Source organism: Archocentrus centrarchus, chromosome 22 (genome assembly GCF_007364275.1).
Source record: "Archocentrus centrarchus isolate MPI-CPG fArcCen1 chromosome 22, fArcCen1, whole genome shotgun sequence".
Classification (NCBI taxonomy): domain Eukaryota; kingdom Metazoa; phylum Chordata; class Actinopteri; order Cichliformes; family Cichlidae; genus Archocentrus; species Archocentrus centrarchus.
In genome coordinates this window covers 20,021,509-20,049,383 of record NC_044367.1, presented here as the reverse complement: position 1 = coordinate 20,049,383, position 27,875 = coordinate 20,021,509, and the positions used below count along the sequence as shown (strand labels likewise).

Sequence of the window (27,875 nt, the reverse complement as noted above, 5' to 3'; positions counted from 1 at the left end):
TTTTCATTTGGTTACTCCTCTAACTATAAATGCACAAGTCTCACAGGCAAAACCCAAATCTGAAACAGAGCGTAGCGATTCAGCGCTATTTATTGTTTGAATAATCAATGTAAGAGGACACACCTGGGCAACAAAACCCACCTGTCCGTCACGTTCCAGTACTTTTGCTCACAAGAAAAATGGGTGGATTCAGTCAAAAGGTGCCATCTTCTGAACTGTGTATCAGATCCAGATGTAAATATCTGGAAATAAAAGCTGAGATGTTGATCTTTTGCCTCTTATTCATATTTTTATTATTTGTTTTTATTTTTCTATAAATATTTATGAATGTAATTATTATAGTGAAACAACTTTATTAAAGCATCAGAGGTTTATATTGAGCTAGTGATATTAAAAGGCTATGCTTCTTTGTTCATAATAACAAAATCAGCCTTCATCCCTATCATAACATCTTTTATTTTTCCTTTCCCAAACTCTCCATATCAGATAGGTCCAACCCAGGAAAAGACCTCTGCTACAAAGGAAGTGATTAGTTTTTGTTTCCATCAGAGGTGACTGTGGCAGGAATCATCTAAAAAAAAAAAAAAAATGTGAGCTCTTGCATCAAAAGCAACTCAACATATGAATTCATCTAAAATCCCTTAAATTTTTGTTGCTTTAAGGTGCTGTGTATGAACCCCTGCTTAAGTAAAAGTCAATCAACAGTACAATTTTTAAATGAAATCAACTTGAAACAAAGCAGCTGCATCCTGTTAAGCATGTATCCATGTGTGACCAATATAATAAAAAAAAACACTAGCAGGGACCCCACCTCAACTATGATTATTTAGTGAAAGAGAACAGCAGATGGAGTGAGCAAAGATTTGGGCCTGAGACTGAGGTTTGAGGAAGGTCTTAGTGAGAATTTGGCAGCAGCTCCCAGGCCGGGTAGACCAACAACAGGAGGTGAAAAAAAACAGCCTGTTGGGCAGGAAGGTTTGTACAGACATACAACCAGAAGAGAAGTATGTGAGGTGTGGTCCTGCTACTGACATTTAGATAAATTATCTCCAGTAAGTTAAAGGTGACACTGTATTCTATAGCAAATTCTTGGTACTCTGGACAAGGGAAACAAAAGTATTGATGTTCAATATCCTGCCCCAAAATATAACAAGAACATCAAAATGAACAAAAATACCACATGAACTTAAAACTCACCGAACTTTTCCTGATGTTCCAGGTGTTCTGTTCAATGATGCATGTTATTAGAGAGCTGTCCAAAGTCCTGAACTTTTGTTTAGAAGGCTCATTTTGTGTAATAAGATAGATGTATATAGGTCAGACTGTATTAACTGGAACTGAAATCCTTATGTAAAACAGCACCTAATCATGAGTCATTACGTTTGTGTCAAATTACCTAAGTAAGCATGACATAATACTAATAGCCTCAAATGGAAATACCGCACAACATATCAAACCACTAAAGCACCTGCAATTCATGTGAGTAACAAGGTATTTAAGGTGATCTTAGGTGAGATTATACCACTGAAAATACTGTACAGTAGGTGCTTGGCTTCAGTGGCAAAGGGTGGTCACCTGTGAGCATTGTCAAAACTCACTTTTCTTCCATTTAGTTGACAGCAGATCTAATTGAGCTTCAACAGGCCAACAACAATCAAGCAGGACAAAAAATGCTTCTGCAGCTGGACTCAAGCCAGCCCCATATGAAATGCATAACAGTGAGAATGTATTACTTAGAATGGCTTACTTATCTTCATAGTAATATGACAACAATGTAATCTAATTAAAAAAAAAAATACATACAAAGAAAATACATGGCACCACAGAGAAGATATCACTCTTTTTTTTAAATAAGAAGCTTCTACAATTTAAAGAATCTCAAACAGTCTGATGCACCTACACTTCATGTAGAGTGATAATAAGATTCTCTGTTCATGAGGTAATATTAGTGCGATGGCTGTGTGTTTATACCAGCTGTCGGTGACAAAATAGAGTAAAAGCATCTCTTACAGCTGACAATCTGCATGCTTCTCTTTCTTTCCCTTTCATTTACTTGCCATCACTCCAGTGATGATGTAACAACAATCCACTGTGGCACACACAATGAGTGCACTCTTCCACAGAGGCTATCAATGTTTTTAGCTTGTGACCATTTTCAACAAAGCTTGTATTACTGGCTGCATGTAGGCTATGAATATGTTTTAGCAAACAGCATGATTTTTACAGCTCAAGCACATTTATTGAAAGCAACAGACAATAACCAAATATTGTTTTAGTGTCACTCACTGGTTGCAGTTATTCACATGTGAGGTTTCACTTTTTTCACCCCCGTCAAAGACTTCCTTACATTATATTCAGTAAGAAAATAATACTAGAAATGAGAGCATGACCTATTTTTAAAAACCAAGACTAATACTGATATTCTGTTATTTATAGATCTGATATATGGGCCTTTTTTTTTCTTTCAGATACACAAAACATAAACAGAGCTCCCTAGCATTTGTTATGTGTATTTATGTATATGTTATGTTATGTTATGTGTATTTGTGTATATGTGTATTTATGAGCCCTTAGTAAGATAATGTGACAATGGAGTTTTAAAAAATCTTGTTTTATTGTCACAAGTCATGGATTACTGACTCTGGTCAGATCAGCTAGTTGTTGTGTTTGTGGCATTTCAAACACATGCTGCTAACAGGGAAGTTGCAAAATGCCCTTTGCAGACAAACTATCTCACGTCAACACCAAACTCGCTTATTCATGTCTTTATGGACCTGCTTTGTGCACTGGTGCACAGTCATGTTAGAACAAGAAGCGGCCATCCCCAAAATGTTCCCACAAAGTTGGGAGCATGAAATTCAAAATGTCTTGCATGCTGAAGCATTAAGAGTTCATTTCACTGGAACTAAGGGTCCGAGCCCAACTCCTGAAAAACAACCATACAGCATAACGCTCCCCACCAAACTTCACACTTGGCACAGTGCAGACAGACAAGTATCATTCTCCTGGCAACCGCCAAACCCAGACTTGTCCATCAAGTCTGGGTTTGCCAGATGGAGAAGTGTGATTTATTACTCCAGAGAAGACATTTCTACTGCTCTAGAGTCCAGTGGCAGCATGCTTTACACAACTGCGTCCAACACTTTACATTGCACTTGGTGATGCAAGGCTTGGATGCAGTTGCTTTGCTATGGAAACCCATTCCATGAAGCTCTCTATGCACTGTTCTTGAGCTAATCTAAAGGCCACATGAAGTTTGGAGGCCTGTAGCGACTGACACTGCAGAAAATTGGCAAGCTCTGTGCACTATGCATCTCAGCATCTGCTGATCCCACTCTGTCATTTTACATGGCCTACCACTTCATGGCTGAATTGCTGTCATTCCCAACCACTTCCACGTTGTTTTAATACCACTAACAGTTGACTGTGGAATATTTAGTAGAGATAAATTTCACAACTGGACTTGTTGCACAAGTGGCATCCTATCACTGTACTACGCTGAAATTCACTGAGCTCCTGAGAGCGACCCATTCTTTCACAAATGTTTGTAGAAGCAGTCTGTATGCCTAGGTGCTTGGTTTTATACACCTGTGGTCTTGGAAGTGATTGGAACACCTGAATTAATTGATTTGGATGGATGAGTGATTACTTTTGGCAATACAATGTATCAGTCAGGGTGTACTAGACCTCATAGTTAAAAAATATAAATAACTAAATCATTAAATCACATTAACAGGCTTATTTCTGTCTAACTGAGAAGCCATTCATTAAAGTCCAAGACATCACTGCACAATTCAATTAAATTTTATTTATATACCGCCAAATCACAACAAACAGTCACCTCAAGGCACTCTGTATTATAAGGTAAAGACCATACAGTAATCACAGAGAAAACCCAGCAATCAAAACAACCCCCTATGAGCAAGCACTTGGCGACAGTGGGAAGGAAAAACTCCCTTTTAACAGGAAGAAATCTCCAGCAGAACCATACTCAGGGAGGGGCAGCTATCTGCCGCAACCGGTTGGAGCTGATGGGAGAGAGACAGTACAAAAAACACATTGTGGAAGAGAGGTAGAGATTAATAATAACAAATAATTAAATGCAGAGTGGTGTATGAACAGAGTAAAAAGAAGTGAATGAAAAGAAATACTCAGTGCAACAAATGAATTATTGACAGCATGGGAACCCCCCCCAGCAGCCTAGGCCTATTGCAGCATAACTAAGGGATGTTTCAGAGTCACCTGATCCAGCCCTAACTATAAGCTTTAACAAAATGGAAAGTTTTAAGCCTAATCTTAAAAATAGAGAGGGTGTCTGTCTCCTGAATCCAAGCTGGGAGCTGGTTCCACAGAGGAGGGGCTTGAAAGCTTAAGGCTCTGCCTCCCATTCTACTCTTAAGTATCCGAGGAACCACAAGTAAGCCAGCCGTCTGAGAGCGAAGTGCTCTGTTGGGGTGATATGGTACTATGAGGTCTTTAAGATAAGATGAGGCCTTATTATTCAAGACCTTGTAGGTGAGAAGAAGGATTTTAAATTCTATTCTGGATTTAAAAGGGAGCCAATGAAGAGAAGCCAGTGTGGGAGAAATCTGCTCTCTCTTTCTAGTCCCTGTCAGTACTCCAGCTGCAGCATTTTGGATCAGCTGAAGGCTTTTCAGGGAGCTTTTAGGACAGCCTGATAATAATGAACTACAACAGTCCAGCCTAGAAGTAATAAATGCATGAATTAGCTTTTCAGCATCACTTTAAGACAGGATGTTTCTAATTTTAGAATATTGCACAAATGCAAAAAAGCAGTCCTACATATTTGTTTAATATGTGCAATGAAGGACATATCCTGCTCAAAAATTACTCCAAGATTTCTCACAGTGTTACTGGAGGCCAAAGTAATGCCATCCAGAATAAGTATCTGGTTAGACACCATGTTTCTAAGATTTGTGGGGCTGAGTCCAATGACTTCAGTTTTATCTGAATTTAGAAGCAGGAAATTAGAGGTCATCCAGGCCTTTATGTCTTTAAGACATTCCTACAGTTGAACTAATTGATGTGTGCCATCTGGCTTCGTCGATAGATAAAGCTGAGTATCATCTGTATAACAATGCTTTCTAATAATACTGCCTAAGGGAAGCATGTATAATGTAAATAGAATTGGTCCTAGCACAGAATCCTGTGGAACTCCATAATTAACCTCAGTGTGTGAAGGAGACTCCCCATTTACATGAACAAACTGTTGTCTATTAGACAAATATGATTCAAACCACTGCATTGCAGTACCTTTAATACCTATGGCAAGTTCTAATTTCTGTAATAAAATGTTATGGTCAACAGTATCAAAAGCTGCACTGAGATCCAACAGGACAAGCACAGAGATGAGTCCACTGTCAGAGGCTCTAAGAAGATCATTTGTAACCTTCACTAATGCTGTTTCTGTACTGTGATGAATTCTGAAATCCTGACTGAAACTCTTCATATAAACCGTTCCTCTGTAACCTACTGAAGTTAACTCCAAAAGATCAATTGGAGAGAGAGTTTAAACAAATACCAGACATCACCGCACACAATTCACTGCACACAATTCACCACATGCAATTCACCAGCTGTGTTTCCTCATATCCTGCTTGACACACAGTCTCAACAAGAGTGAAACCCACAAGAAGTCAGTGAGCATATACTGAGATCAACACGCCTGTCACGAACACTCCACCCAGCCACCAACAGACATCAATTATGCCATGAGGGCATTTAAGGCTGCAAGGTGCACCATTGTAAAGGTTTTAAATCAAAGAGACAAACAATGAAAAACCATGAGAGAAGCAACACTTTCTTAATCTACCTTATTACATAATGGCTTTGCTGTCAATAATTCATCTGTTGCTCAAATCAAAGTGAGTGTGCAGTAATGCTCTCTGTAGGATACTTTTATTGACAGGAAGCTGCATATGATTTCCAGTTTAAAAGCTGAGAGCACCTTGCTGCTTGCCATCTAAAGCACCTAAAATCGCTGGCACGCTAATGTCTTCCAGATGTGACTAAAATACACTTCCTGACATGAAACACAACAGTGGCTGGCACTGTGTACTGCAGATTGTGCCATCTGTATACTGCTCATGTGAAATTTTATAGAATTTCTATCTTTTTTTTAGTAAGAGATTTGGCTTATATTTATCACTCTGCAATACTGAATTAAAAAGAAACAATCTAAGTATGTTTTAATAAACTTTGTGTGAGCTCATAGTCCTTCTCATTAGGGCACCTTTCAGCCAATGTGAACATATAAAAATGTCAAAACACCCACACAAGAGGTGCTCTTTGTCATGCATAAACCACCTCCATTTAGTTAAAAGATATTATCATTAAGCAAATTGAAATAGTTGTGCAACACACAGGAAATGATGATGCCTCTCTGCAGCAGGAACTGGGCAGCACTGGCACAACCACAGGCAAACCTTTCATAACAGTATCTATGGTAACACACCATAAGGTGTGAAATTTCCTGGTATACTGTATATCTGAAAACTAACTAAACCAATGCCAGCCAGCCTTTAAAGGCTTGTGAAATGATGGTTGTGGCCTAAAGCGCTGGTAGCAAAAGGGGGATGCCAACAAGAAGAGACTCCCATTATTGACCTATCCTCTTACCAAGGACAGAAAGGGTATCAGGTTTTAGTCTCGTTCAGTGCGTTGTCTGTGCACTTGTGAAGGCACTGTTGTTATGACTCAGTATCTCGTGTCAAGACTTAAATGTTATTTACAATCATTAACCTGCCTAAAAAAAGAAAACAACAGCAATAATAAAAAAAAAAACTGGCCAGTTGATTGAAAGAACTTTTCTGACTACATAGCATGAAACCACTCACGGAGCATGTAGTTATCTACACTGCTGACAAGACTTGATATTACTTGGATAATGACATGATGCAAAAATTCGTGCCCCTTTGCTAAGAGTTTGACCTACTAATACCTAAACAAAATCTAATATGAAGATGTGAAGGCAAATTGATCAAAGAAATATTCTGAATCATGTGTTGCATTTCACATTATTCACAAAATAAATCAAATCATACCATATCAAACCTCCAAATAACTTCTTATTTTCCCAATCTGGGTCGCCAAACAGCGTACTGTGTCTTCTTGTAGGTTGGTCACAAGATTCACAGGCATTAACATTATTTTTTCTTAATATTCTAAATACAATTATGTGCTAATTTTTTGGGGAAAAGCCTTCTGACAAAGACCTACCTGACAAGAGACCATGTGCACACTACACCAACTTAGCTAAATGTGTGAATCTATTATGGTTTCAAAGGTTACGAATGCTTGAGGACAGGTCAGCTGCAGTGTAGGGTTTCAAATTAGTATTGAAGCACATGCTTTATAGTGCCATCTTTAAAACAATTTACATCAACCAGCAACACAGTTTGCAGAATGTCAAGGCATTTATTTTAACAGTCTACTAACTGTAGGCATACGTGCTCACATGCTACTTTTTAAATGTGTGAGCATGTATGAATGTGAGCCTGCATGTGTAAGCATCCTGGATTGCAAATGTTGGCAAACTTCAGATGGGCGTGCAGCCAGGCTTTGAATCAGCACAATATTACAGTGCAGCAGCGCAGGAGCAGAGGATGTTGTGTCCGTAACCAGCTGAGCAAAAGCGTGCCACTTACCCTGCAGTCTTTGCATCACATTAGCTATGTCCACAGACGATCGGCCTGACTGCCTTAGAGAAGCCATGTTATCTCCCTGTAACTGTAATGGCACAGAGGGTCACTGATGCTGAGAGCAAAAGATCCTTCACAACTGTCCCGTGTGGGACATCCCCTCTGCCCCTCCCACCTCCTCTCTGCTTCTTTCTAATTTCACTGCAGGACCCAGTCCAATTGAATCTCAGGTTTCATGCAGGGACAAGCAGGTCTACTGTCCAATAGAGGCACGTCTTCCATTCATCACCTGCAAAAAAAGTGAAGTATGTTAAGCAGGTTTGAATGGAAGGCCAGGTAATTATTTTGCTGTATCTTCTTTGAGAAGAAGCTCAACAGTTAGATCCTTTTACGTTCTTAGTAGCCTAAAATACAGTATAACATTTGCAACAGATAAGTCAATGAAAGATTGTGATCAACAGTAACTGGTATTTACTGTAGATCTAACTTTAGTTTTTATCTTTTAGTTTCTGGTCTTCTGTTTCCATGTCCAAATACTACTTACTCCTTAATACTATTCAAATATCCTTCATGACAGGCAAACTCCTTCAAATTATTGTTTGATTTCATTTCATTTCCTGTTTTGTTTTGTTTTTAAATAACTAAACAAATTAATGTGTTACAGCCAGGAAGGCACAGGTGTAAGTATAACAGAGCCATGGTTTATGTTATTAGTGACACCTGTGCTTTTCCTACACTCAAGAGACTACATATACTAAAACTTGGAAAAGGTGACACCGGATAAATGAAGGTATCTAACAGTCAAATATTTGCTTGTATGATAGGTAAGCTATATTCTACAGAATAAGAAGAAACATTCAAGACATTTCATTGAATTTGGCTATACTTAGAAACTGGCAGGAAGTCACAAAGACAGATATAGATATAGTTTGGGGTTTTTTTTAAGAGAAGAAGCAATCATGTATGTACCAACAAAATGGTGACTGAGTAGTATAACTACAAAAAACAAAGCTATGTTAAAATATAGACAGAAACCGTTTCTCCTTGGCTGATGCCGTCAGTTATTTAAAGCAAATTTTTAAAAAGGAAGTTAAACTGTCGACTGAGAACACGTAAATGATAATTAGCTCAAGCACATGTTGAATTTAGCTGGACACCAACCTTTGCATCAAGGCTCCCATATTATACTGCTACTACTACAGTAACTTTACTTCACACTAAAACTAGTATGTATCAAAGTAGAGCTGCAGAGCTATCTGATAGCCTAAATTCGACACGAAAGGAAGTAACTAAACATTACAAAACCAGCACACACGAGCGAGCACGAAGACATAAAGGCAAATTAAACAGGGATGCACCGCGCAAACATAAACTATCAATGAAGCCCACTGCTATTTCTTGACATTTCATCTTACCACAACGAGCACTGAAGAGCGTGATAACTTCACAGAGGAAGTGTGCCGCGCGTGTGTGTTGCCTGGTTGCCATGGGCAACCCCGAAAATGAAACGTGGTGGCGCGCGGAGCTGCAGCGGCGATAACTTCGTAACCGCAAGAAGCGCGTACTGGTGGCAACAAGCTGCACCACACGCTGGGGGGCAGGGCTCGGGAATATGTGGTCAAGTTTCCGTCACCCCTATTTTATTATTATTATTTATGTATTTAGGAAGTACCGATCCATTCTTTCGCAGAACACAGAATCCCGGGTATTTATCTCTATAAATATATAAAGTCATTTTGGTAGTAAAAAAAATAACATTTTAAAATGTTTAGCAAGTATTAATATGTACAGGGGATAAAAGAAAGAACGACACTATGATGGCTTAATGCAATGCATGCACATAAAAAAACTAGGCTATTAAAGATCCTTTGTAATCTGTAATTAATTACTTCATTAATATTTAATATACCGTGCTTTATAAGCCATTGAGAGCTATTTTCAGGTTGCCAGATTGTTGAAAGTCCTCCTCCAGCATGACACTTTGCTTCAAGCTGGCTCTTTAGAAGGACCTCAGTCAGTAGACTGTTTAATCGCTTATCTTCTGCAGAAGGACTGCTGATTAACATTTACAAGTGACTTAATACTTTAAAGTCTGAGCATGTATCATGTGTTCCTGATACACACACAAACGCACACAGACCTCATGACATAGATTTATGTTCATTCTCTGGAGACTAGCATGAACCATTGTTTGCCAAGTCCTGACCAAGTGCTTCTGCTTGCTTTGTGTCCCCACAGGGGGGAAGGACACAAGGAAGCAAGTCCTTATAATATAATGCCTTTCGAAACTTTAAGGTATATACAAAACTAGTGGGGTTTATTGGCCATCATTATACCCAACAATTTTGTACCAAAAATACATTTTAGAGCTGTCTTTAACTGTAGTACTACCAGCTTAACAAATTTGAATCACTTCAGGCCCTGTAATATTTTCCCTCAAGATTACGATGTGCAGATCAAGTGCTTGAAATGGCAGTGGTTGCACGTTCTCTGGCGCCACCTACTGGACTTATCTGTGACATTACTGTCTATAAGACAAGTGTGACCGCCATAAGCTAGAGAAACACTTTTGTATCTAAATGAAAGCCCTCTTTTATTCTAATGTTGTTAAAGACAGACGTTCACAGAAATGCAAAGAAATTAAATACTTGTATGTTTTATCAGCTGTTGAGTTGCAGAGGGCTGTGGATTAGGCAGTGCTGTTGCACTGTGCTACCTCAAAGTTCTTAGGGCAGGAATGAAGTGGGAACAGCAACAATTGAAGGAAATCCCCACAGAGACTCAGTGCTTTATACCCTGCAGACTCTTAAGCGGATGGTTAGGTTTTTCATTATCCAGAACATTGTCAAGACCCTTGAAAAATTTCTCAGGCACAAGACGAAAGGCTGTTTATTCTTACTTACCTGAAAATCCACGAAAAACTTCTCTATACCATACTGAATGTGCTGGAGATAATTTTTGAATAAGTAATACATGTCTTGAATATACCATGCTTTATAAACAAACAAAAAACAAGTGCTAATAATCATTTGTTTAAAAGTATTGATCCCAAGGAAATGATGTAAAAGGAAATGAGCTTGTTTCCCTGTGTTATGTCCCACACAGATAAGCAATGCATTTGCTAATTTTAAAGACAGCGAGGGAAGGAAGCATGACAGCAAAGTTTCCGCCACAGCAAACACTGTAGGGGGGTAAAAGCAAAAAAGCCTGTATTGGATAAAGCTCAGTGTTTCTCCGTCTGTGTGGACTCAAGCTCCAGCTCATGGTGGAATAATGGCACAAAATGAAACGGATACCTTTTTGGAAATACTCAAATCATTTAATCTGGGTGAGTGTATCTGTATTTCGTACAGGGCCCCAAAGCTTTAGCCTACACTGTGTAAAAGTAGTTTTGTATTGTGCAGTGTAGATGTGACAGTTCTTCACTTGATTCAACACATGCACTTTCACATGAAAAAAACTGCAATCCAAAATTAGATCACTAGAAACTACTGAAACGCACATTATTTTCAGATCAGTGTCAAATTTTGTTGATGTAAGAAATAAGCACCGAATAGTTCGGGACCAAAATAGGGTCTTGCTGCTACTTCAGTACTATTCAGGCATCTTGGACACAATGCCTTACTATAGAGAAAGTCAGAACAGCTAATATGCACACATAAAAAAAACCCTTCAAGTTCTATAGTTGCCTCTGCCTTTTGTCTTTTTTGTTTTTTTTTTTAAGTTGGATGCGCATTATATTTTTTTCAGTGGTAGAAAATTCTATCTATAATATGCCTTGTTTACCATATCTGTCTAGATGTCTTATGTAAAATGTGTTTAACCGCTTTGATGTGAAAATGTACCATAGTATAGTGCTTAAAGCATATGCAGTACTACAAACAGGCTCTCGGGAAACATCTTTTCCTGACAGAGTTTATAATTAATGTCCATTTTCAGTACGTGATTTTAAAAGTTTGCATTGTTTCATGATGAGCATGATGATGATGAAATGATGAGAGTTTTTTCATGCATCACATTAACGAAATGTTCTGTCTGTGCTTCATCACAATGATACTACACAGACTAAGAACCCACACACCAGGTATGATGTAATGTTTTATGTAACATTGTGCCCAGTATAGCGTTTCCCAAAAACAATAAATCAATACAGCAGAGCAAAATTTCCAGGCAACTCTAGCACATATGAAATCTTGTTTATGTTAATAAGATTTTTAGCTGTTTCTCTCTTGAAATGCAGTTGAAGCCAGCATTCGGGGACATCATTTCCCCATTTTTAGAACAACACAATACACCCTGGCTCCCTCTCTGCTAAACATTTCCAACCATTATTTTTGCTCCCTTTGCATTTCCTTTTTTCTGAGACTCTGCACTGATTTTTCTGTTTCCAGATGATATGATTCTAGCCTTCTGTTTATCTGTGCTTGTGGGCCTGCTGCTGGGTGCTTTGATCTACGTTCTGTTGACCTGGGCGTCCAGGCGCCGGGCTACAGCCAGGATCACCAGGCGTTCCAAAAAGAAGTCTGGCGCTTCACAAACGAATGACCCCATGAGCAGCCAGCTGGGCCTGTACCGCAGCACTTTTCTGAATGTCTACAGACAGCCCTCTCTCGAGCCTGTGGGTCCCCTGGGGAGTAAACCAGGTGCAGACACATCCACATTTCGCCCAATGCCCAAAAAGAGCAGGCCTGGCCTAGATATGGGAGATGACACCCAGGTGTCTGAGGATGCAGCGCCTTCAAACTCATCCGATTCAGCATCGCTTGTGTCAAGCAAGAGGCATTCCTTCTGGCTGGGCAGCAACGGACTTAAAGGCTTTCTACCCTCTCAGATGCCCCCTCCTGCATATGACACTGTAATCCATGCCTTTGATGAGACTTGCACTTGAAAATGTCCACATAAATATGACAAGAGCTGAAACAGTTCAGTGAATAACAATGGCCTTCTGGCTTTGTATTGTCTTTAAAGGGGCAGCTGTCTGTGCATGATTCACTTTGTAGCAGTATGAAGTGAAGGGGATGCTTTTAGAGACACGAAGTGCCAGCTCAGCATTTTTTTTTTAAAGATATGAATAATGATTGCAGTTTTTATAAATGGCATATTTGCACATCATTTTCTTGATCATTCACATTTTTTTTTATAAAATATCAGAGAATGACAAAATAGTAAGTGCCATCCTATTTCATGTTCAGCGAATGCTATATATACATTTATTATTACCTATAAATGGACACATAAAGCATGCTTGCACACTGAGGAGCTGTTTTGCTTTATCTTGGAAGCGGCCCACTGATTAAAATATGATCAAAAATAGTCACTGATTGATTTTCTTTCAACTGATTAATTGTAACAGGGCCTCTCATAATCTGTAAACTACCAGTGGTGGTAAAGCGAGTCTGAGGGCAGATTTTTCCATGAGTGTGTGTCCATAAAAGTCAATAAAGAAAAAAAACAAACACACATAAAATTTTTATTTGTGTGAATCTGTTGGCATAGAATCCATACATGTGAAATTAATGAAAATCATATCTCTCATTTATGATGCTGAACATGAGGCAGAAAGGTAGGACACTGGGTTACCGTCACGTGTATTACGTCAAGGTGTTGTGTCAAAAATGTCACCTCAACTTACATTGCAAAGATGGGGTGCGCCTTGTGAGGTTGCCATCGTGAAAGAAACACCCTTTTGAAGTGCAGCATTGAATCTAGTGTTCATTATAGGCTGATAACCCGTGGACGAGACTCCATATGATAATGTATCTAAATGAACCGTACGTAGTTACCTCCAGTGCTTCTTAACTATGGGGCTATTATGGGTGTTTGTGCTTTTGTTTTCTCTGCACTTTAAATTTTCTTTTGGTCTATTTTACGTGCTACCTGCCTCATGGCAACCCGTTTTAAAGCCACAACCCCTAAGTGCGCCAGCGGAAAAGTGCCTGGCAACACTACCGCACTGTGCGCCGACTACCTCTGGATTAGTACGTGATTACAGCGGTGTCAGGTACGTACAACATATAGGATTTTTGTTTTTTCTTCACAGGGTCGCTTTTATAAAATAATTTATTAATTTGCCACCGCATTTTTTTTTTCTGTCTCGTAAGCGCTCAGACATTCAGACTACTGCATGCGGTGAGACGCCTTTGAATGGGAAAATCATTTGATGTAATGTGTCATTTAGTGGGAGACCTTTATAAAGGAGATGGTGGGTAATTTACTTCGACTCTAATCGGGTGTTTAGGTCTCAAACAAGATAAGATTTGAATCAAAGAATGCAACTGTGTTAGCTGCACTGTAATATGTTTTAGGTCTGTTTCGTGTAAAATATTGGGCATTTTAGCTCTTATGCTTGTCTGGCTGCTGCTGCTGCTGCGGTGGTGGTGGAAATGAACAGACAGTATCAGTACCCATGGAGACTGCGAGTGCCTTGGTCTCCAATGCAGTGTTGCTGTTGCATAGAGACTGAGAAACACTGTGAATTTCAAGGTTGATGCACTGAATGACAAGGATGCTATTTAAAGCAAAAACCACCTCTCTTTCTCTCTCTCTCTTTCTCTCTCTCTCTCTCCCTCTGATTACCTTACTTGTTGAATAACAAGCATTCCTCTTTTCCTATTTTTTCTTCACTGCAACAGGATTGCACAACTCTCTGGAGCCACATCAGGAAGACATGGGATGGGCTACTGGCAAAGAAGGCTCAAGTCATTTAATGGCAAACTCTGGACTGTAGAGCTGCTTGATTTGGATGAATGTAGAGCTGGACACCATCTGGCTGTATGATGCATTTTACTTCCCCGTAGATTTTATTGTAAGTATCGAGAGCAGAGCAGCCACAACCCTTCAGTGCATCATCTGAATGGAAATATGGACACCTACAATGGAAGAATTTTGACTCAACATGTCCAGGAACTATGAGGTATTTTCATTTTCTGTCATCCTGCAACTGCAATTTTTCACTTTATTTAAGCCATTTTATAAAATGTTATTACCTATTATGCAGTCTACTAGCCAGTGCCCAATGGATATAAACTGTACAGACACAGATCTTAATTTTAAATTGTAGAGGAAACACAAACAAATTCCAAAAAGAAACTGGACTCAATTTGAGAGAGATGTGTCTGTCTTACTTGTAAAACACCATGTTCAATGAAATTAATATTATAGAATAAGATTGTTTAAATCTAGTTCAGGGGACTTAAAAGGGCATAACTGCATTTTAAAGATGCTCCTGTGCTGATGTGGGAAATATGGGGGTTCTGCTTTAAAATTTGGATGTGAGCTCTTTCAGACATTTTCATGTAAATCATGTGAGTAGGTAAGCTGGAAATGAAAAATGTCTAACCTACGCTGTGGACTCAGTATTTAAAAATACACTGTGGTTTGCATATTTGTGCCCTAAATATGTTTCATTTATGCTGCTCTCGTTTTCAGTTTGTGAATATGAAGAAATAAAAATCACAGACTGTCGTGATGATGTAATCTAAAGACAAATCCTGGAGCCGCTCCATGGACAGTGAATAATAGAATAACAGCTAGAACACTATGAGCAGCAGCCATCGTGATTTTACTGGTGTCAGAGTACATTTGGTGATTCACTTGTACTTGTGTAAAGTCTGTTCACACAAATGAAATTCATTAGGATGGAATTTCTCAAAGAACATGTAAGTTGTATTAGAACCTGGCTTCACTCACTAATCCGGTACCTGTAAACTGGCTCATTAACATGATCCCCACTGACAATCCACGTATTAACTGGGTATTGTTTTAGGGGTTTTCTTTTAACAGGCACATTTTTTTGCCTTGGGGAAGCAAAATTTTAAAGCTGAACCAACTCCCTGCTCATAACTTGATAACATAGGTAACTCACCTTGCTGATCCTTGTTTAAAAGCAATAAATGGAAAGCTATGTTTTAATTTTTGAACCAAAAAATCTCACCCTATCTTTTGAATATGTGATTATTCCTTTAGTTATATTTGTATATAGTGAAAATCCTGTTTTTCTTCTCACTTTAAAGGCTTCTTTCCAAAATCGACCTTAAAGCTGATGTTGAAAGTTCACTCTTTTGCTTGGATGTGGCAGTGGCGCAGTGGGTGCTCGCCTTGCAGCCAGAAGGTTGCAGGTTCAAGCCCCTGTCCCTGCGTTGCGTTGTGTCCTTGGGCAAGACACTTAAACCACATTAACCAGATGCTCGTCTCTGGATGAGTGATCTGGAACGATCATTTCGTTGTGTGCCTTGTGTGCATAATGACAATGAGTTGAATCTAACATCTAAACTCCACCCCCAAAAGGCCTTTGAATGAATTGCCAAAGTCCAGAAGTGCTCAGAAAGAAGGAAATTTGTACTGGGCAAACAGCATCTGCTTATTAAGATTGTGTAATGTGACTAGAAGCATCGGGAAAGCTTGGATCTTGTATTGAGATTGTTTTGTCATCTTGTGTTTCAAAGGTCAATAAACTTTTAATCTAAAGTATTTCATATTTTATATTAGTAACCACAGCCGAGCTTCCTGTTGACCATCACAGTGTTCATACCAGAATGTCCTGAGCTTCACTGAGAAGGCAGTTTTAAGTAAATGCAGAGTCACACATTGGCATAAACTGAAACCGTTCATTATTTAGCTTTATTACAATTGAAAACATGGTGTTTAACTCTCTTTCTTTGCTTTGCTTTCAAGCCTGGTCAATCAGTAGGGATGTTGGCCGCCGTGGAACATGGTCCCATCCTCTGCAGCGACTCCAACATCCTCTGCCTCTCGTGGAAAGGGCGGGTTCCCAAGAGCGAGAAGGACAAGCCGGTGTGCCGGAGACGGTACTATGAGGAGGGTTGGCTCGCCACAGGGAATGGGAGAGGAGTCGTTGGGGTAACGTTTACATCGAGTCACTGCAGGAGGGATAGAAGTACACCTCAGAGAATCAATTTTAACCTGCGAGGACACAACAGCGAGGTGTGATTTTCTCCTTTTTTTTTTGCAATCAGTTAAATGTGCAACAAAGGATTTGACCTTTGCGCTTTCATTTTTGTCTTCTTCCTACTGATCTATCCCACTCATAACAAATACTGCTACGGAACTGCTGCAACAGCAGAGTAAAATCAAGATGTTTGAACTGTTTGAATAAGTAAAATAAAATAAAAAATCCTACATATTACAGAACTAAATTGAACCAAATGTGCACTATAGTTACAGAGGTTGTGTATTAGCATACTTTGTAAAATGATTCATCTCACTGAATGCAAATTTTGATTAAATTTAAATAAATTAAAATGCTATATGAATAGAAAAAGTCACACAAGTGCATTTTCATTTTTGTCTGCCTGTGTCATTAATATGAAAACACATTTACTGCTGTTGAAATTATTATTTTTTTTTGTTGATTTTTCTGTGAACTACTTTAGCCTTTTCTATCACAATCTGCCTAAAATGCATTTTTAGCTTTGTCTTCTTGCTGGAAATGAAAGTTCTTCTGCTGATGAAAAAAAGTGACAGTGTTTGGGGCATCTGCAGGTAGTCTTGGTGCGTTGGAATGAACCCTTCCAGAAGCTGGCCACTTGTGATATGGAAGGAGGCATATTTGTGTGGATCCAGTATGAAGGAAGATGGTCCGTGGAGTTAGTGAATGACCGAGGAGCCCAGGTAGACAATTTTTTCTACAAACATAAACTAACATTTTTTTTCACACATTTATTGTATTATACTAGTGTATATATACTTCATATATATCAAAAAGGCCCAATCGTCTTGGCACTGGCCTGTAAGCACACAAATGTTGGAAATCTTTTTGTTAGGTGAGTGACTTCACTTGGTCCCATGATGGCACTCAAGCCCTCATTGCATACAGAGATGGCTTTGTGTTAGTTGGCTCGGTGAGCGGTCAAAGACACTGGTCCTCTGAGATTAATTTGGAGAGTCAGATCACCTGTGGCATCTGGACTCCTGATGATCAGCAGGTACATAATGTCTGGCTGAATTTGTATTATTTAAAAGATTTATGTATAATAAGAAAATGTAAAGGTGGTATGTACTAATTTCATAATCTTGAAATGGGTGAAATTGGGTTTTTTTTGCTGAGCTTTTTATTCAAGGTACCTATTTAGTGTTTGGTGAGAGTAAGTTCATCTTGTCCACTATTAAAGTTTCATGTGCAATGCCCCCTCAGGTCTTGTTTGGTACAGCAGATGGTCAGGTAATTGTGATGGACTGTCACGGAAGGATGCTTGCCCACGTTCTGTTACATGAGTCTGATGGGATAGTGAGCATGTCTTGGAATTGCCCTGATTTCCTGGTCGAGGACAGCACAGAGAGCGACACAGACACCGATGAGAATATTCTGCCTTTAGGTACAAACCCATTTCCCCTTCAGCTCATATAGCTCAGTTAAAAGTGTTGCCTGAGGAAGACTCTTATGTGTACTTTTCTTTCTTCATCCAAGTGCGGCGAGTTAAGCCTTTGTTGACGGTCACCTTCTTATCAGGAGATATCAGTTTAATGAATAACTATGATGACCTTTCTCCTACTATAATTCGCTCAGGGCTAAAAGGTATGAACTCTGTGCATAAGTATGATCTCATGTTATATTTGCAACTTTGGTGATGTGTACTGTTAATCACATGAGACAATTGTGCTTTTTCTTTACACCAAAGATGTTGAGGCCCAGTGGTGCTCCCAGGGGGACCTCCTGGCTGTGGCTGGTATGGAGAGACATGGGCTCCCTTCTGACTCAGCTTGTGCATCCATCATGAGGAATGCCCTTGTTAAGTTTTATAATGTCCAAGGTGAACACATCTACACTCTGGAAACACCGGCACAGGTTAGTCTTTCGTAAATAAAATGATAGAAGTCTCGCTCAAAAAAAATTAACACAATGAACCTTGTGTCCCATTTCATGAAATTCACAGAAGTGAGTACCAAACTGTAGAAATGTCTTTAAATTGTTAGCCATTCTTCATGAAAGTAAATTACTGCAGAGATTAGGATTGACACTTTGCCAGATAAAAGGGTGTAGACTGTTTATTTTGTTATCTAACCTAAAGGGCGTCACCTTTTGTTTCAGCTGCAACTCCAAAATAGGAAGCAGCATAAAACAGAAATTAGTGAAGCGGATCTGGTATTGATGCCTAAGGGAATTCTTTTATTGTTAATGGCTCTTTTTTTTTTTCAGAGGCCCATCACCACCATTTGTTGGGGTCACAGAGACTCCCGTCTGTTCCTTGCATGTGGACCAGCTCTCTATGTGGTGCGTGTGGAGCACAGGGTGGCCAGCCTCCAACTCTTATGCCAGCAAGGCATCGCCAGCGCCCTGCGAGAGGAAAAAGACGTTGGGAAACTAAACATGCCCTCACTGCTCTGCTCTTATGTCACCACTGCTTTTATCCCTACCATCAAGGTATTAAAGTTTAATGTGCAATGCCACATCAGGTCTTTTTTGGTACAGCAGATGGTCACATGATAGTGATGCTTTTCAAGGCTGCTTTTCATATACACCACTGATCCCTGCTTCATTACTGTGCAGTGACAGAGACAATTTCTTACCAACTTTATTGCACAGCAACTAATGGGAAAAATCGCTGATGGTAGCATGTTTTCACTTGAGTGTCCAGCAGTCCTACAGCTCTTTCCTTTCTTTGTTCTAGCCCCCAATTCCTGACCCCAACAACATCCGTGACTTTGTCAGCTATCCCACAGCAGGGAACGAGAGGCTCCACTGCACCATGAAGCGAGCTGAGGACAGTCCTGAGGCAGGCGGACCCTGCTACACGCTCTACCTAGAATATTTAGGAGGACTGGTACCTATTCTCAAAGGAAGGCGCATCAGTAAACTTCGACCCGAGTTTGTTATTATGGATCCAAAAACTGACGGCAAGGCAGGTGGGTTTAGACCTTAAAGAAATCAGTTCACACAAATGTTTTCAAAGTGGCTGTTCATTCAGTTTTTAGCTGCACTGAAAACTTTACACAGTGTGGAACGTGCATGAACCAAAGTAACCACAAAATGCATTACGGGTGGAACAGAAAATAGACCTGCCCAGGGTCATCTTGTATGCACCTTGTTACTGTGCATATTTGTGCTGTGCAGCCATCATTCACCTTGAGGAAGAACAAGTACAGAGTGTGGTGATGAGTGTTATTCTCTGATGTAACATGTTCTGGGGCCTGATACAGGAATAGCCCGTGTCACGACCTGGCTGCACTGGTGTTGCATTTAATAATAATTTATGCATTTAAAAATAATTTATGCAGAGGGCAATTTAACGTCACGTTAGTGGGTTTACTGTAGAGATTCTGTTCAGCCTCACCTTTATTTCTTATTTTTCTTCATTGTGTTTCTTTCAGAGGAGGTTTGTGTTAATCCGATGATCTCATACACTGACAGCTGTAACTGCTCTGACTCCAGTGACATTGAGCTGAGCGATGAGTGGGTCGGGAAGAAGTCACCAAAGTTATCTCGGGGAAACAGGTCACCAAAACACGTCTGAAGTTATATAAATGAATTCTTCGTTTTGTTTTTTTTACACATCACAGAGGTCTGAATGGAGTTTCTGAACATTTTTCATTTATTATGCATGTCTTTTTTTTTTCAAAATTAGTTTCATCTTTGTTTCAAAGGTTGAACATGGAATCAAGAAAATCTCCCAAACTTTCACGTGCCAATCAGGAAGGCCAACGATCACCGCGGTTACTGACAAAGAAGCCTCCCGTTCGGTCCCCCAGCCTGACACGCCGTGAGTTTTCTATGGATGGAATTACAGAGGTAATGATCTGCTACCAAGTACAATGTACTACTAAGTATACCACAGTTGCTTTCATTAGCTAGTAATACTGTAGTACCTGCACTATTCTTTTGTTTTATTTGACAAAAGTATCAAATTTCCCCCACTGAAGTTACAAGGTAAAGTGTTTTAATTTTCCTCATTCTGTTTGATTCTTTAAAATCAAAATGAAAACAAACAAAATTTACATACATTTTAACTTCTGTAAATCCACCCAACCTATTGTTACTCAAAATAATTAATACTCGACAGTCTAGATAACTGTGTTGTTCACAAAATAGTTTTCTTACATTATTTATGTAAAAAATGACACTGTGTAATTTACAGCAGCTTATGTTGCAATATATATATATTTATGATACAGTAATCATTAGTACCATAGTGCAAATACTGACTTTCAATTTAAGCAGAAAAATAAATAAATACATAAAACTTGACAAGAAAAATATTTAGTTTAGGTAGCCAGTCGCCATAATGAAGTTCAGCACTCAAGCTGATGATGGCCACTGTGTAACAAATGATTTGACAGTAGATTATATGCTGTGAGAGCTCACCTGTCAGAAGTGTCGAAAAGTACAGATTGATCTTGTCTCTACTTCAGTAATATTTATAGCTGGCAATATTAGTTTCTGTTGTGCCAAGTGAGTAGATGTGTGCAGCTTTCTCACTTTAAGGACTCTGCTGTAGTTAACTCTATGAAGCTGCAGATGATTAAACTCCTACAAACAGATGTAAGGAAAAAACACTAGCTTCTATTAAAGTTTTCTTTACTTTCTTTACTCGATTATCTCTTACACATAGGTGTGTGTTTCCATCATGAGCAGGCAACAGGGCAGGACAAATCACAGGGAAATGAGTGACTTAAATATTGCCCTACCATGCCCTACCATGTGATGCACATGTCCTTAGCAGCAATGCTGTCACACTGATGATTCATCTTTTGTCTTCCATTTTCTGCTTCACAGCACAATTACCTTGCACAAGTGACGTCTAACATTTGGGGGACAAAGTTCAAAATTGTGGGACTTGCTTCTTTCCTCCCCACTAATCTTGGTGCAGGTAAAACCCAACAACAACACATACACAGTACTTCACATAACTTAACAGTTACTTTACTTTTACTTATTGAGTCATCTGTCTTTTCTTCTGTTTCAGTCATCTATAAGACCAGTTTGCTTCATTTGCAACCAAGACAGATGACAATCTATCTGCCAGAAGTGCGAAAGATTTCTCATGACTTTATGAGCCTGCCTGTATTCAACCCCAATGTGTTCAGTGAGGATGAGGATGATTTACCAGGTGTGAAGGAAATCAACATATTTTGAATCCAGAAAAATAATAAATTAGTGTATGTGTCCATCAGTTTATTACTATGTTTAGTCACTATACTGTTCTTCTCTGTGTTCTTATAAAGTGATGGGTCCATCTGGAGTGGCAGGAGACAATCCTCCTTGTACTGTCAACATTCCCATTGCTCCCATCCACAGTCCGGCTCAGGCCATGTCCCCCACTCAGAGTATTGGCCTGGTTCAGTCCCTTCTGGCCAATCAGAATATTCAGCTTGATGTTCTGACCAACCCGACCGCCACTGCTGCAGCAGCAGCTGCAGCTGCAGCAGCCTCTGTCCCTGTCACTGATCATGGCCAGGATGCTGTTGCATCACCATATCCCGTGCCAACTAGATACACCAGCCCGGGTCAGGTGATCTTCAATGGGTTAGAGATGGGTCCTCTTCTCCCTGGTACTCTACCTCCCCCACCTCCACCTCACCATCTCCCACCGCAGCCTCATTCACAGCGTTCTCATTCACAGCAGCCTCGCCAACAGCCATCTAAACAGTCACAACAAATGCAGACTCAGCAGCAGCAGAAAATGCACCATCATCAACAGCAGCTGGGGCAGCAGCAACAGCTACAGCAACACCATCATCAGTCCCAGTCACAGCAGCAGCAACAGCTACAGCTACAGCAGCAGCAACATCAACAGTTACAGCAGCTGCACCACCAGCAGACGTTGCATCAACAACAGCAACATCAGCAACACCAAGTTCAGCAACACCAACAAATGCAACAAACTCAACACCAAGTGACAAACCAACACTTTCAGCAACAGCAAATCCAACAGCAGCAGCAACAGATGCAGCTGCAGCATGAGCAAATGCAGCAACAGCAGCAGCAGATGCAACAACAGCAGCAACAAATCCGACAGCAGATCCAAGAGATGAGGCAGCAGCAGCAGCAGCTTCAGCAGCAGCATCAGCAGATCCAGCAGCAACATCAACAGATGCAGAGGCAGCACCAACAAATGCAGCAGCAACTGAAGATGCAAATGTCATTGCCCCCTCCTCCAACTGGATATCCGACCATTTCTTTACAACAGATTCATCTTCTGCCCCAAATCCCCCCTCCTACCACTGAACCGGGGCTTGACAGGGGAGACCACGGCCACACTCTGAAGCCAAGCCTACCACGTACATTACCTCCCTCTTTTAATGACACAGATGGGTCTATAGAGATTCAGATGAGGAAGGTCAATCCTCCTCCTCCATACCCAGGGACTGTAGTGTCTGCAGCAGCAGCTACAGCTGCTGCTACTCCTCAAACTCTTGTCACAAACTGTGATAGCCCAAGTGTCCTGGCACCAGACCCCTGCCTGAAAAAAGATGAATTTTTGCTTCATCCTGTCACTATACAGTACCCAACACCTCTGGGGTATGAAAGGATCACGACCTTTGACAGCAGTGGCAACGTGGAGGAGGTGTGTCGGCCTCGCAGGCGCCTCATTCGCAACCAAAATGCATATGCTGTCCATGGCATTGGGGGCTCAGCCACACTCAAAGTCACTTCCTCAGAGAACAAAAAAATTCAACTTCCATACAGCTCAGCAACATTAAGTCGTCTTTCTGTCCCTCGATACACAATACCAAGTGGAGACCCCCCTCCTTATCCTGATCCAGCCAATCAAGTAACAGCTACACTTCCTCCTCCCCAGAGAATTGATAGCAGCCTCATTCATGCCACTCTACGTCGTGAACGCAGGGATGTGGGCCTCAAAGTGCCACAGATGATGGAAAGTTCAAGAACACTTCCCACTAAAGCTAAAATGAACAGTGCATTAGCCCTTTCCTACCAGCAGAGGGTGCCCACTGCCTTGTACACATGCACACAGTGCAGCAGTAACAGCAGCAGCACCAGTGTCAGTGTTAGTGGAGGTGGAACTACCAGCAGTGGTATTGCAGGTGGAACAGTGGTGAGGCAGGACTTCCCACCAGGGAAAGGTGCACATCACAGTACCATTATAGTGCACTCCAAAAATGCCTCATCAATGGCATCTCAGTCATCTTACAGTCTGCTGGGTGGTGTTGATAACAGCCGGGACAGAACAGTGTACGTTAACTCTGCTTTTACTGAGGATGAGACTTTAAATCAGCAGTGTCACCTTGAGAAATCTGTACGTCAGCTGACACTTGGTGATGTCAGTTTGGCAGTAAAACGCCCTCCGCCTTACCAGTGGGACACCTCCACCACAGAGGATTTCTGGCTCACCCCAGAACAAACAATATTAGCTCCCCCACCTCATAAACCACCTCCACTTATTATCAGTCAAGCTCAGCACCTGGATGTGACTCGGCTTCCTTTTGTTTTAACGACTAAACCTCCCACTAGTCCAAACACAAGCACTCTAACTTTTCCATCAGGTTACCAGATATCCCTATCACCTTTTCCTCCAGGCGTGGGTCACAGTGGACCCCCACTTCAGACCTTGCAAAACCCTCCACCACAGTGTTCTCCAAATGAAGTGGTTGCTCCTGTCCCTTTTGCTCAGCAGGATCCTAATTTGGTTTTGCCACCAGGCTACCCTCCAAATCTGGCCAACTTGGCCTGCTGTCCTCTCCCTCCTCTATACCCAGGAGCAAGCTCATGTGCTGGACTCCAGCTGCACCCGGTCAGCCTCCACCCCTGGAATCCTTACCCCTGCCCACCACCTATGCAAGACCCTCCAGCGCCTCCCCTCCCTACCAAAACTCACCAGATTTTAGAGAAGCCAATACTGTCCCCACCTCCTCCTACTGCACCACCTCCACCACCTCCTCTTCCCCCTCCTCCCCCACCTACTGAGTTGCCGCCATCCAAAAGTGCTACAGAAGATCTTGCAGAATCTGCCAGCAACTTTCCAGAGCCATCATCCCTGAATGAAAGCCCTGTTCCTCAAGAATCAGAGCGTTTCAACAAGAAGAGCCGCAAAAGACTTGACAGCCGGGCAGAGGAGGCCAACATGCCCACTGTGTCTGAGGGCAAATCCAGAAAGGAAGGGCGTGCGCTGTCGGATTTCAACACTCTCATTGCCAGCCCAAGGCTTGGTAGCAGAGAGAAAAAGAAGCCCAAGGGGCAACGAGAACAACTTAATAAAACAAAAAAAATGAGCAGGACCACAAATGAGTTTCAGGACAGCTCAGAGAGTGAACCAGAGCTGTTTATTAGCGGTGACGAGCTAATGAACCAGAACCAGAGTAATAAGAAAAGCTGGAAGAACAAGCGGAGCATGCGTATGGCAAGTGAGCTGGAGGAGATAAAGTGCCGCAAGGCAAATGAAAGAGAGGACCGTAGTTTAGGCAGCCAAGGGTTCGTCTATGTTATGGCCAATAAACAGCCACTGTGGAATGAGGCCACCCAGGTGTACCAGCTTGACTTTGGAGGTCGAGTCACCCAGGAATCAGCAAAGAATTTTCAGATCGAACTAGATGGTAGACAGGTAATAATAAGAAAAATGAGTGATTTTGGATGTTTTGGTTACTGCATTCTTTCTGAAATGTCTTCTTCTATGTGTTTGTTTTTTAGGTGATGCAGTTTGGACGAATAGATGGGAATGCTTACATCTTGGATTTCCAGTATCCTTTCTCAGCTGTGCAGGCATTTGCTGTTGCCTTGGCCAATGTGACTCAAAGACTAAAGTGAACAGGTCCTTTGGTGTTCCTTTACACTAGCTCAAGAGAGCCCAGTGGTCTTACCCTCCAGTGTGTGGAGTTATGATGGAGTAAATGTACTGTTTTTTTAAAATAAGAGATAAATATATGTACAAGTTAGTCTTGCACATGCAGAGAATTTACAATCAGAGTGTTGAGGACAAAGTCACTCCAGGTCAGTGTTGATGAAAGAGATATAAGTTGTTCCATAATTTCTAGTTCATATATTAAATGTTGTCATGTAGTCAAACTATTATAACTATCATGATATGCTATATATTAGAATAAAGAAAACAAACCTTCTTCTGGGACAGAAAAAAGACAAACTCATATTGCAATGACTTCTAAAAGCAGTCTGGAGGTTTAGTGCCACCTATAGAAACAAAGACATTATCCGGCTCTTGAATTGCAAATGAATAACTTTGTGGTGTTTATAAAGACATAAGCACAGCAAATATATAAATCTGCAGTGGCGTTCAAAAGTTATATACACATTCGCTAAGCCATACCATAACGCTGCACTATTTTAAATCAGTATTAAGAAATAAGTAAATATATTATACAGTTTTCTTATATCACGCCTAATGTTATAGGTATTTAATTACACTTATTTGTAATATCATTTCAAAGTAAAAGTTAGATTTTTTTTTCTGTTGAATGTCTTCAACATTATGTTCAATTTGCTGAACATGCAAGAGAGGAATATATGAATTTGGTAACTGCAATATAAAACGCTGAGTACAGTTTATCATAGTTTGTATATTTTCTCTCCATGCTGCTTCCATGAAGTGCTGCAATGAACATAGTAAATCATATTATTTTGGCCGCTGTGCAAAACATTATACGGGAGCTGTCAAAACCTGACGGCGTGTTCATTTTCCGCTTGTAAATTTAAACACATTTTGTTTTAATAAACATTCTCTATTCCTTGTTGATTTCAGAATCAATTGTTGTGGATAAAATTGTCAGTAATGGTGTACAGTAACTCTATGGGTGCCATATCCAGCCAAATGTATTTGGCTGAAAGTATGTCTGCTAGGAAATTAGCAGAAAATGATGTCACGTAGATCTCATCCCACCCAGAATAAACCTGCACAGTAATGATTAAGATCTTTTCAGTCAGTCTCATTGGTTGACTTGGTTTTGTTTCCACTGGGTGTTTAAGATGCTACTTGAATTCTGCATTTGAATGTGAAGTACAGTAGTTTGCCTATTTGGAAATCAGTGCTGCTTTAGATAGAGCTTGTGTGCAATAATGCTACCGACACAGAACTTAATGTTGTACCTGCAAAAGAAAACACAATGCTGCTTGCTCTGTATATTTAGTGACCTAACATTATTATGTGCTTAGAAAAATGTGTGTATGTTGCAAATTTGAATCATTTTGTACTTCACCTTCGCTTTAATATGAAGTTGATTTTTTTTGTTTGTTTGTTTTTTGGGGTTTTTTGATTGATGTTACAGAAAAAAGAACGAGAACATAAAACATGCAAAAGTATTAACTACAATGTGTTGATAAGTTGTTGGAGATGAACCGTTAGTGGGAGTGAGATTCATGTAGATTTGGTGCTACTGTATAAAGAAACAAATGTGATCATACCTGGAAATTTGTCACTCGTTTTTAGAAGTTTATTTTACTGGGAAAATATTTTGCAAAATTTAGAGCAGGTGTTTTCATTTCAGCTTTTTTTATTCAACGCAGCTTTAGAGATTCTAGCAACAGTGCGTGTCAGTTATTATAAGCAATACTGCCTAATAACTGAATAGTTTGCTTTTTTTCTCTTTTTTGTGTGATGGAAACAAAAAATTATATGACTATAGGTTTCTGAGGACCTATAGGGTGGCCAAAATGGAATAAAACTATGGTTCAAATGTTTTTTTTGTTTTGATTTTATTTTATTTTCCATTTTAGCTCTTTTACTTTCTAATGCAAAAGAAGTGATTGCAAAATGCTTCCTCTTCACTTTCAGTTTTTCAATAAACGTGGGGGAAATGTTTAATGTTACTTTTATATTCTAAATAGACCTTTGTGATACTGATGTTCTGTAGTTAGTGTAGTTCATAAAATGCTATTTATTTCAGGCAAGCATGTTACTGTCAAAAAAGAAAATATTCTCATAAAAAAAAAAAGAGTAATTTATCCGTAATTATAGAAAAAACAGTTTTATTATTATACATGTAGCTTTTTCCTGTTGACAAATATGTTCCAGGCATCTTGGTCACTGATAAGCTCCACCCACACACCCTTTTACTTCCAGTTATCCAATTCAGGCTCATGGTTGGGCTGGAGCATTCCAGCGCTCATGGAGTGAGGGCTAACATGAAGACACAGACACACCCATTTGCACAGAATCACCAATAAATCTAACATGCATGTCTTTGGACTGTGGGAGGAACTCCCCAAAAAACGGTGTGAACATGCAATACTATACATATACCCTAAGCAAATGTTTGAAATAAATCTGTATTGCAGTTAGTGTTATAACG

General features: G+C 40.1%; 2 protein-coding genes and 1 long non-coding RNA gene across 3 annotated transcripts; 2 read left to right on the top strand and 1 right to left on the bottom strand.

The window, feature by feature from the left end:
* Positions 1–442: 442 nt before the first annotated feature.
* LOC115773051 (uncharacterized) lies at positions 443–9,149 on the bottom strand. The gene is made up of 3 exons (XR_004019063.1): positions 9,077–9,149; positions 7,668–7,950; positions 443–571 (listed from the first exon to the last, which is right to left on the bottom strand). It is a non-coding gene; the product is annotated as an uncharacterized LOC115773051 (long non-coding RNA).
* A 1,739-nt stretch (positions 9,150–10,888) lies between these two features.
* Positions 10,889–13,112, top strand: myct1b (myc target 1b). Its single transcript, XM_030719553.1, has 2 exons — positions 10,889–10,989; positions 12,053–13,112. Exons 1-2 carry the CDS (start codon positions 10,935–10,937, stop codon positions 12,547–12,549), a joined length of 552 nt encoding a protein of 183 aa, XP_030575413.1. The 5' UTR covers positions 10,889–10,934; the 3' UTR covers positions 12,550–13,112.
* Positions 13,113–13,578: 466 nt separating this feature from the next.
* Positions 13,579–26,987, top strand: tulp4b (TUB like protein 4b). The gene is made up of 16 exons (XM_030719552.1): positions 13,579–13,662; positions 14,294–14,574; positions 16,335–16,604; positions 17,163–17,291; positions 17,444–17,605; positions 17,815–17,995; positions 18,088–18,195; positions 18,299–18,465; positions 18,817–19,041; positions 19,289–19,523; positions 19,989–20,112; positions 20,262–20,406; positions 21,391–21,484; positions 21,581–21,724; positions 21,840–25,177; positions 25,264–26,987. Exons 2-16 carry the CDS (start codon positions 14,557–14,559, stop codon positions 25,378–25,380), a joined length of 5,457 nt encoding a protein of 1,818 aa, XP_030575412.1. The 5' UTR covers positions 13,579–13,662; positions 14,294–14,556; the 3' UTR covers positions 25,381–26,987.
* Positions 26,988–27,875: the final 888 nt, after the last annotated feature.

Excerpts from the sequence above, each read along its gene's own strand:
- tulp4b (XM_030719552.1), top strand. Across the intron at positions 19,042-19,288 it reads CTTTTATCCCTACCATCAAG|CCCCCAATTCCTGACCCCAA; the intron begins GTATTAAAGTTT and ends TCTTTGTTCTAG. Across the intron at positions 25,178-25,263 it reads TCGAACTAGATGGTAGACAG|GTGATGCAGTTTGGACGAAT; the intron begins GTAATAATAAGA and ends TTTGTTTTTTAG.
- myct1b (XM_030719553.1), top strand. The coding sequence starts at position 10,935 with ATGGCACAAAATGAAACGGATACCTTTTTGGAAATACTCAAATCATTT. Across the intron at positions 10,990-12,052 it reads ACTCAAATCATTTAATCTGG|ATGATATGATTCTAGCCTTC; the intron begins GTGAGTGTATCT and ends TTCTGTTTCCAG.